At 37.2% G+C, this 11,147-nt stretch overlaps 1 protein-coding gene across 12 annotated transcripts in view; it reads right to left on the bottom strand.

Annotated features, from left to right (window-relative positions):
- The window catches only part of LOC107559761 (focal adhesion kinase 1-like), a 95,176-nt gene that overhangs the window by 69,119 nt on the left and 14,910 nt on the right, over positions 1–11,147 (bottom strand). For 8 of the 12 annotated variants that reach the window (XM_016243699.1, XM_016243702.1, XM_016243701.1 and 5 more), the window contains exon 1: positions 8,364–8,512. The exons of 3 other annotated variants lie outside the window; for them this stretch is intronic. In XM_016243699.1, coding sequence (XP_016099185.1) covers positions 8,364–8,481 — 118 coding nt within the window. In that variant the 5' untranslated portion in view covers positions 8,482–8,512. Of the gene's footprint in view, positions 1–8,363; positions 8,513–8,731; positions 9,051–11,147 lie in introns of those variants that run through there. One more of the 12 variants, XM_016243700.1, reaches the window with a different exon arrangement.

Raw genomic sequence — 11,147 nt, 5'->3', positions numbered from 1 at the left:
AGACACACACACTCACTCACACACACACACACACACACACACAGAGCCACCGACACTGACACTATCCAAACACACCACAGTCTGTGCCTCGTACAAACAACAAACACCAAAACATCACACAATCAAAACATTCAGAGAGTCAGAAGTCAATCACAACGCTTTTAGATGCCAAAGTAACTTACGAAACTCTTACTACAAGTTCAGTGTGCTGTAGTGAGCTCATGTTGAGAGCCATGGATCACTGCTTACAGGAATCAAAACTTTCAAACAGATCAGACTCACATCACCTGTTAGCCTGAAGTTCACCACTCAAAAAACAGATTCATGTTTTATAAACGTTTTCATTTTTAAATGTTTTTGAAAGAAGTCTCTTCTGCTCACCAAGCCTCCATTTATTTGATCAAAAATACAGTAAAAACAATACAATTGTGAAATATTATTGTGATTTAAAATAGCTGTTTTCTATGTGAATATACGTTAAAATTTAATTTATTTCTGTGATCAAAGCTGAATTTCCAGCATCATTACACTCTTAAAAATAAAGGTGCTTCAAAAGGTTCTTCAAGCGAAACCATAGAAGAACCATTTTTGGTTCCACAAAGAAGCATTCAGTCAAAGGTTCTTAAAAGAACCATCTCTCTCTTACCTTTTTATAATCTGAAGAACCTTCTTTCGCCCCAAAGAACCTTTTGTGAAACAGAAAGGTTCTTCAGATGTTAAAGGTTCTTCATGGAACCATTTAGACAAAAAGGTTCTTCTATGGCATCGTGAAGCACCTTTATTTTTAAGAGTGTATTCCAGTCTTCAGTGTCACATGATCTTCAGAAATCATTCTAATATGCTGATTTGCTGCTCAAGAAACATTTCTGATTATCATCAATGTTGAAAACAGTTGTGCTGCTGAATAGTTTTGAGGAAACTGTGATACATTTTATTTTTCTGGATTCTTTGATGAACAGAAAGTTCAAAAGAACAGCTTTTACTTGAAATAGAAATCTTCTGTAATGTTATGAATGTCTATACTGTCACTTTTAATCAATTTAATGTCTCCTTGCTGAATAAAACAAGTTTTTTTTCAACAAACGTTTGATCAGTAGTGTAAACAGACATCAATCTGAAGCCAAATTCTAAACTATGAGCATCAGACAGTCCTACCTGTGAGTAGAAACGGCCAGCAAACACACAGTACAGCAGAGTCGTGTGATAGACATCCATCTCTGTCGAGGAACATGAGGAGAGACGTGCAGCGTACAGAAATCCCCGACACACGTCTGTGCCTGTTACGGCTGTGGAATATCTGACACGACACGCTTTACCACCACACACACACACACACACACGGGCCGAGCCTCTTCCTCTGACGTACAGTAAGGTCTCATTGCTCCAGCCACAGCCATGTGTGAGTCATGTTTACCTGCACTTCACTGATGTCTCATCATATTCCTCACGCCCACCTGCCGTCCAGGTGTGTGGGGGCGTGGCTTAAGACAGGACACACCCCATGACCATTTACAGAACAAATACTGAAGCTCATGTAGGACAAAGAGACTTACAAGCTCTGCTTCATAACCTAGTGATCTTCCTTGCTGTATACGGTCTACATATGCAGCATCCTGACTGGAACAGAACATTCTGAGCGAACGACAACACTCTACATACAACATGCAGCAAAATAAATAAATAAATAAAAATAAAAGCATTAATTAGCACTAATTAGAACCACATGAGTTGCGACTTGCAACTGGGTTTAGTAGAGTTTGAATTTAACATGAACATTGAATCATAACCCTAATATGCATAAAAATAAATAGCACATTAAAATAGTGGATAAAACTGTTTTATTTTAATTAAACTCATCTGTTTCAATAAAGAAACATTTCTGATTATCATCAATGTTGAAAACAGTTGTGCTGCTTCATAGTTTTGAGGAAACTGTGATACATTTTATTTTTCTGGATTCTTTGATGAACAGAAAGTTCAAAAGAACAGCTTTTACTTGAAATAGAAATCTTCTGTAATGTTATGAATGTCTATACTGTCACTTTTAATCAATTTAATGTCTCCTTGCTGAATAAAACAAGTTTTTTTTCAACAAACGTTTGATCAGTAGTGTAAACAGACATCAATCTGAAGCCAAATTCTAAACTATGAGCATCAGACAGTCCTACCTGTGAGTAGAAACGGCCAGCAAACACACAGTACAGCAGAGTCGTGTGATAGACATCCATCTCTGTCGAGGAACATGAGGAGAGACGTGCAGCGTACAGAAATCCCCGACACACGTCTGTGCCTGTTACGGCTGTGGAATATCTGACACGACACGCTTTACCACCACACACACACACACACACACGGGCCGAGCCTCTTCCTCTGACGTACAGTAAGGTCTCATTGCTCCAGCCACAGCCATGTGTGAGTCATGTTTACCTGCACTTCACTGATGTCTCATCATATTCCTCACGCCCACCTGCCGTCCAGGTGTGTGGGGGCGTGGCTTAAGACAGGACACACCCCATGACCATTTACAGAACAAATACTGAAGCTCATGTAGGACAAAGAGACTTACAAGCTCTGCTTCATAACCTAGTGATCTTCCTTGCTGTATACGGTCTACATATGCAGCATCCTGACTGGAACAGAACATTCTGAGCGAACGACAACACTCTACATACAACATGCAGCAAAATAAATAAATAAATAAAAATAAAAGCATTAATTAGCACTAATTAGAACCACATGAGTTGCGACTTGCAACTGGGTTTAGTAGAGTTTGAATTTAACATGAACATTGAATCATAACCCTAATATGCATAAAAATAAATAGCACATTAAAATAGTGGATAAAACTGTTTTATTTTAATTAAACTCATCTGTTTCAATAACATTGAACAACATGTTTAAAAGCCCTTAACTAATTCATAATAACAAGAGGCAATTACTATAACTTGTATTTATTTAAATATGATAAAAAAATGAAGAAAAAAAGAATTCATATGAAATGAATAATTAAAAACAGATAAATAGGATTATAAAAGGATCTATTTTTTTTCTTTAATTATTTTGCTTATTTTTTAATGTTTATTTAAAAAATATTACATAAAAATAAAAATAAATTTTTAAAAATAAATAAAATCAATCTTCTGCATTTTCTGCACTGCAGTTCTAGCTTGTGTGCTATCATGTTCATACTTTAAATCTAGCATTGTATACTATGAATATTGTTGGCTCGTACAACTAATTGCATGCGATTTTCCTCATTTGTAAGTCGCTTTGGATAAATGAATAAATGCTAAATGAATACATTTAAACATATAACCAAGTGCAATGCATCTTTGTGGTGCCAGATTAAAATATCATACGGTTTTGTAGCAACTGCTGATGAGCAAAAAATATTTTTTTGGGGTGAATTTAATTTCCCATAATAAAGATGATAAAATAATTTCCCAGTACAAGAGAAAGCAGCACGGAAACGCCCATGTAATCATGAATAAAATGGGCAAAGCTGAAGGAAATCTCTTCACACTGTGAGCAAATGCAACTGCAGCGAGCGCAGCTGAATCTGAACATAGCATCTCTAATGATTTCACAATCTGAAATGTCACAGTTCAGTCTAATTCAACTGCTCTGCAGCCGTCTGCATAGACACCGTCTGAGTCATTCTAGGCGATTGCATGGAGGTTTCGCTGAATTTCCGTCATCTAGGAGTCACGAGTCATTCGTGACAGCATGAGATGAATCTGAGCGCTGAGTGTGCAGTCGGAGAACACGAGGAACCGTCCGATAACAGACACACGTCGCTGCTGAAACCATCCAGTGCAACAGAGACGATGGGGTCACCGGACTCATGAAGACACGCTGATATCCCAGCATGCACCAGCAGTGGAGCCAATGCAGCTACAGCTGACTTCACTTTCAGGGACACAGTGACCCAAGAACAAAAACGTGATGATACCAGACGAGATGATATGAGAATAGAGGAGTCAAGATGAGAGCAAATGAGAAAACAAGAGAGTTACTGGGGTTCAAGGGCTTTAAGACCTTAATCGCTTCTATGCTGGTTCGCAAACGTAGGTTTTTCAAAACAACAGCTGAAAATTTCAGCCATCGAATCCAACATGTATGTTTTGTTCGTCTTGAGCAAAGGACTCCCATGATACAAGACACCTGACTCTGCGACGAGCGGTTATCTGATTGTGAAGTTCATTTTTTTAGATAAATATATAGTTCAGTCATGAAACTCCAGATGGCGCAGGCGACGGGTTGTTAACGTAACCGATGATATCCAGTTAAACGACTTGGCACAAGCTGATTGGTTCATGCTGCATATGCAGCCAATGAGCTTACTGCCTTGCATTTATATGGCTGGCTAGCATTCACTTGAGATTCCTGCAGCGCGCTTTCAGAGTTTCTCTGAAACCCTCCACCTTCCCCAGCTCCACCTGTATAGATCTGCTACGGACTATTTTATATGCTATTTGTGCAGCAGCAGTATGTCTTAAATACTCACATATCACATGCATTGGCAGTAGCAAGTTCCTGTACTTGCTTGCAGCAGCAGCAATAATCTACAACTACAGCAATAACCATCAGCAGCAGCATAGCAGATCTGTTCCGCCAAGACCAAATACATTAACGTTGTCATATCCATCACCATGCTAAAATCTTCAGAGAGTTGTCATGATTGAATTATTGATCTAGAGAGTCCAGAGAATTGAACTGCACTAATTTTATTGATTTTGAGTTAAAGGGTTAATTCACCCAAAAATGAAAATTAGCTCGTGTTTTACTTACCCTCAAAGCATCCTAGGTGTATATGACTTTCTTCTTCCAGACAAATCCAGTCGGAGTTATATTAAAAATCGTCCTGGCTATTCCAAGCGCTATCATTGCAGTCAGCGGGTGTTGCAGTGCTTCAGTCCACAAGTCGTCAAATAAAGCGTGCGCATCGATAATAAAACATGCTTCGCACGGCTCCGGGGGGTGAATAAAGGCCTTCTCTAGTGAATCCATGTGTTTTTGTAAGAAAAATATCCATATTTCAAACGTAATAAACACTTTTCTCTCACTTCCGTTATCTGTCATACGCGGATCTGTTCCGGAGGAAGGCGTTTGATGTATGCGCAGCACGCGCGCCTCTGAGATATGCTAGTCTCACAAGTTTGTTTACAGGAGCAAAGGAAGCAAAGTTTCCTTACTTTAGCAAAGGAAAACCAGTCTTTCCTTTTTCTTTGCAAATCTTTGGTTTGTACTTCTATTTCGTGACCGGCGTTTTTGTTTTGTTCTGTCTCCGCATTTGTCACTAATCACGCAACGCCGACATGCTACGTCATCCGCCGGCACGGCTTCCGCAGTTGACAGTTGGCGGAAGTGATATAAAAGTGTTTGTTAAGTTTGAAATATGGATATTTTTCTTACAAAAATGCATGGATTCACTACAGAAGGTCTTTATTCACCCCCTGGAGCCGTGTGAGGCACGTTTTATTTTGAATGCGCACGCTTTATTTGACGACTTGTGGACTGTTCAACTGCAACACCCGCTGACTGCAGTGATAGAGCTTGGAATAGCCATATAACTCCGACTGGATTCGTCTGAAAGAAGAAAGTCCTATACATCTAGGATGCTTCGAGGGTGAGTAAAACACAAGCCAATTTTCATTTTTGGGTGAACTAAATCTTTAAAAATCTAGGACTAGTTTGCAAACGCAAGTTTTTCAAATAATCTCCAATATTTAACAAACAATTTGATTGACAGCAGCATGAATATGCGTGTATGTATGAAAAAAAAATCACGCTATACACACTAATTTACACACTTGATGAATGCAATTTCACCCTGCAGTGGCCGATTTCTTTCAAATTTCTCACAGATCTTTAGGTCCATGAGTCAAACAGGCCCAGCGAGTTTCGTTCCGATCGGCCTTCGTTAACCTTGTCTTATAGGTGCTCAAACTTCACTGGCCAATGGCGGACATGTTTTTTAAAAAACACAAATGTGCTCATAAGACAGTCGTGGCACTTTGGACACAGACACTGCATGTGAATTTTCAATGAGAGCAAAGGAGAATAAAAGAGAAGAGAGTAAAAGAGATGCGACGAGACGAGGGACGCCCACGTGACCTCCTGTGACCTCTGAACACACGGCTGCTCTCGAGTGTATGTTCACATGTGTCACACATGCAAACGTACTGAAATGGAGTGGGAGGATCAGACCAATACACAAATCACAGAGCAACCATCTGCATCCATCCACACTAACACAACATTAAACCACAGTAGATCTGCTAAACACTCGGCGTGCATTAAATCTGACGCAGCCATTAACCATAACCTGCTCTTCGAGGGTCACAGATTATCTTTATGACTGAGCTAAAATATGTGTGTTTGTGCATTCTGGGTCTCTCGGTCCATATTCTCCAGATACTGCTGCTTTCATTTCTGGTTTGACAAGGACGTTATTGTGTGCGTGTTTGAGGCCCTTAGTAACAACCCAACAATATTTCCCCTGTCTATTCAGCTCTGTTCTGAGAGATGTCTTCAGATTTACCAGCCACTAAACATCATGCAATCAAAATCAAACTGTGGTTGATCATTTTACATCAATCAGACGTTGTCATCTTGTCTAAACGTCCAGTTCTTGGTCAGAAAAAAGAAGTGGACCATACTAGTCAGACTATACATGATTATATCCTGCAGAGTAACATCATTTAATTCTTCTTTTCATCATTTTAAGATCCATTTTACAATTATCATACAAGTATTGTCATTTTATATTAATGCAACATTTCATATTAACTGCAAACAAGTGAAACGAGAATAAAAATGGCAAAAAAATTCAAATAAATTGGTGAAAAAGATGCACTGTTTACCTTATATTGTTTGCCTTAATTCTCCTTAATTCTCCTAAAGGTTTTACTAGAAAAGATGTACAAATACTGAGATTTCTCTTTCGAGTCTCTGAAACTGTTAACTAAAGCATGAATGAAGTCTGAAATTGAATAGTTCAGACATAATGAGCGTGTTCGGTACAGGATTATTTGTTGTGTTCACTGCAATGAGCTGCAGCTGAAGAATCAACACTGAGTGATGTTGACTTACAATTAATTTAACCAGGAACTGAAGCAGCTAAATCGAATCAACCGATTAAAATTAATAGGCATATTTTTCATTTTCAAATCAAGTTTTCTCTCTTCATGATTCCTTGGATGAACACACACATTAAAACAGTGAAGAGACACACACACACACACAGAGATTCATTGAGATGGTTTACCCTGTCAGTCAAACAAGAGTCAATCAGATTAAGACTGAATGAGTGTTTGACTGATAGACAGCATCAAGAGCAGGTGCTGAACACACACACACACACACACACACACACACACACACACACACACACAGAAAATCAAATCTCTAAGACAAAAATAAGGCAAAAAAAAAATCACAATAATGTGCTTTATGATTCATTATGTTGTATGATTCCTTTTAGTAAGATGAGAAAATCATTGGCTAAAATATTAATGTAAATGATGATGTTATTTTTTTAAGAATGTATTTCACAGAGTGGTGTTAATGAATGTTTACGGCCCTGGTAAAGTAAAGTAAAGTAAAGTAAAGTAAAGTAAAGTAAAGTAAAATGAAATAAAAACAGTTTAAAAACAAAAAATTTAAATAGAATAGAATAATAAAATAAAAAACAAGATAAAATAAAATACAAATTAAATTAACAATAAATTTAAAACAAAAATAGATTAAAAAACAAGACTAACAATCAAAACAAATAAAATACAACAAAACAAAATTAAGAATTTTTTTTTAAAAATAAATATAATAAGAGAAAAATAATTTAAAAAACGAAAAAAATAGATAAAAAAAATAAAAAACAGCTTAAAAACAAGATTTAACAAATACAAAAATAATTAAAAACAAAAAAATAGATTAAAAATACGATGAAAAAAAAAATAGATTAAAAACTTAATAAAATTTAAATAAAAACAAGATAAAACAACATAAAATTCAAAACAAATAAAGAAACAACATTTTTTAAAAACTAGATAAAATAAAAATGAGTTAATATACGAAATAAACAAATTTAATAAATTAACAAAATATACAAAAAGTATATTTATACTGTTTATTTACAGAATAAATATAATAAAACAAATAATAAAACAAAACTAAATAAAATAAAGCTCATGTTCAATCTTGGAGAAATGTAGAAAGCAAGAACGTGTCAAAACGCTTCCACCTACCAAAACCTGACTGACTGCACGGCACTACTGTCACATACAATCAGCAATCAGAAACTCTGCAAACCCCGACACACAAGCACGAAGCAGCGTTACAGCAAACAGTCAGAAGTGTACCTGCGGCCCAGCATATGGGGAAAGGACTGCAGCGACTTTTCTCCATGTATGCGGCTGACTGTCTGTCTGAGGCCGTGCTGAGGGTCAGCCAGCACCCACCGCTCTCAAACACCCTCATGAGACCCAGCGACGTCCCGCCACACACCCAGACCCCGGCCTCCTTCAGGACACACGGCACGTAAAACTAAATAAAATAAAGCTCATGTTCAATCTTGGAGAAATGTAGAAAGCAAGAACGTGTCAAAACGCTTCCACCTACCAAAACCTGACTGACTGCACGGCACTACTGTCACATCAGCAATCAGAAACTCTGCAAACCCCGACACACAAGCACGAAGCAGCGTTACAGCAAACAGTCAGAAGTGTACCTGCGGCCCAGCATATGGGGAAAGGACTGCAGCGACTTTTCTCCATGTATGCGGCTGACTGTCTGTCTGAGGCCGTGCTGAGGGTCAGCCAGCACCCACCGCTCTCAAACACCCTCATGAGACCCAGCGACGTCCCGCCACACACCCAGACCCCGGCCTCCTTCAGGACACACGGCACGACAATAATCCACAGCTTCCTGACATGCAGATCGACCCACTCCACACAGAGATCCACAGACGCCCTTGACAGGAACACACAGATCTCACAGGAAGAGGCTGACGTGATCTCGGAGGAGACAGATGGAGACGTGTCACTCTGCCTCGGCGAGGCCACTGAGCCGATTGACTCAGGAAAGGCCAGTGCAGAGGCTAGAGGGGGAGGAGCCACTGCAGCCTCATTAATATGCAAATCCCAGACTCCTTTCCTTCAGCAGTGGCTGTTTACCAACTCAACTGCAAATCATCGCTGACCTGCGTGCCTTTTTATTGCCTCTGTCCCCATAACGGCCATTTGTGTTTCCCAGCATGCTCACTGCATGTTTTCTTTACACTACAGCTCCGTAACAAAACCTAGTGAGCTGCCTTGCTGTTTACTGCCTTCATAGGCAGCTGCCTTTTCAGGTGCCGGTCACACAGTTCTTGTTTTCTAACGCACTATATTTTTATTATTAGTCTACTTACGCAGAGAGTTTTTGTTTTGGTTAATTATTTTATTATTAAAATAAATAAATCAAATAAAAAAAAATAATAAAACAATACAATTATTATTATCACTATTTAAATGTATTATCACTATTACAATTAATTCAAATGTATTTTTACATATTACATTATTATTATTATTATTATTATCATTATTAAGTATTATTTATTTACTTACTATTATAATAAAAATAACTCTCAAGGACTAATAATAATAATAATAATTATTATTATTATAAATATAATACAAATTTATTTACAAAAATACTTTTATTATTTATATAGCATATTTCTAAAACTCCAGGAACATTTACAAGCAATCAGATTATATAAATAAATAAAAAATGACAACGTCAGGATGTTACTAAAGTAATAATTATATTACTTTACATTAATATATCAATACTGATATTTAAATTATTATTGATAATAATAATAATATTAAATATAAGAATGATATTATATTATTAAAAATAATATTAACATTGATTTTAATCACATTAATAATAATACTATTTCCTACTGAATAAAACACAATTATAATGAATATTTTTTATTTCATTATTCACCATCTAACCTCCTTGCAATGCAATTTTAGAATATCTAATTGACATCAAATATAATGCATAAAACAAACATGAATAAATAAATAAATAAAAGTGCGATGTATTATTTATTATTATAAATGTATAATTATAATTATAATGTATTTAAATTATAATATATTATTATTTATAACAATAACTGATATATATACACAAGTACTGCATTTCAAACACACACACTGTGTGGATTACAGATGCATAAACACATTCTGGGGTTGCTTTCATATGTGTTGTTGTTTTTTTTATTATTTGGCCCAAATCAAATATCTTAAAAGGCAGCTATGATGCTATCTGTCCTTTGGAAAAGCATTCATAAGTTTATTTATAAATATCTACAGATGCTGTCTACGTGGGCATCTCAGTGCTGATGTGTCGTGAGTCTGTAGAGATGTCCTCCGCTACAGCTGCTCCTCACAGACACAATGTGAAGAATAGAGGCAGTTAAACACTTTTGTTTCCTCAGCCTGAGGCATTCGAGACAAATCAATCAATTACCCACAGCAGAGCCACGCTACCCACACTAACCTAGTCAACTAGTGCTGCAAGCATGCTACACATCTAAACGCTGACCCAAACGCCCTACTGACGCTGTCTATGTTCGTCAAAGCTCGGATTTGTATGGATTCTGTGCGGATCTGTGTTGTGTGTATGGATCAAACCAGCATCTTATAATTGCGACAGCACAAATAAAGGTTAAGACCAAAGTCCATAAGAGTAAGACCAAATAAAAGTGTGTGTGCATCTCAGATCCACGTCACCAGGAACTTGGAGAGAGTCCGGGGTCGAAATGTTCCTCAAAAGTGAGCTAAATCTGACAGAAACACCCACCGGGGATGTTCTGGAGGGTAAAATGATTCATAAAGTAAACAATGTTTTCTTTTCAGGGCTGGTCTGAGGTTTGGGTTATTCTGTAGTCATTAGCTATGTAAACGTGTGAGTGTGTGTGTGTGTGTGTGCGTTTTTGTGACAAATGAGGACATAAATTTGTATAATGACAAAGGTATGACAGGTATTAGAAGGAGAAGGTGACTTTTCAGGACATTACCCCATGTTCCCACTTTTCAAAACGCTTATAAATCACACAGAATGGAGTGTATTGAAAATCTGAA

Source organism: Sinocyclocheilus grahami, unplaced genomic scaffold (genome assembly GCF_001515645.1).
Source record: "Sinocyclocheilus grahami isolate Dianchi unplaced genomic scaffold, SAMN03320097.WGS_v1.1 scaffold697.1, whole genome shotgun sequence".
NCBI lineage: Eukaryota > Metazoa > Chordata > Actinopteri > Cypriniformes > Cyprinidae > Sinocyclocheilus > Sinocyclocheilus grahami.
This window is presented reverse-complemented; position numbering and strand designations above follow the sequence as displayed.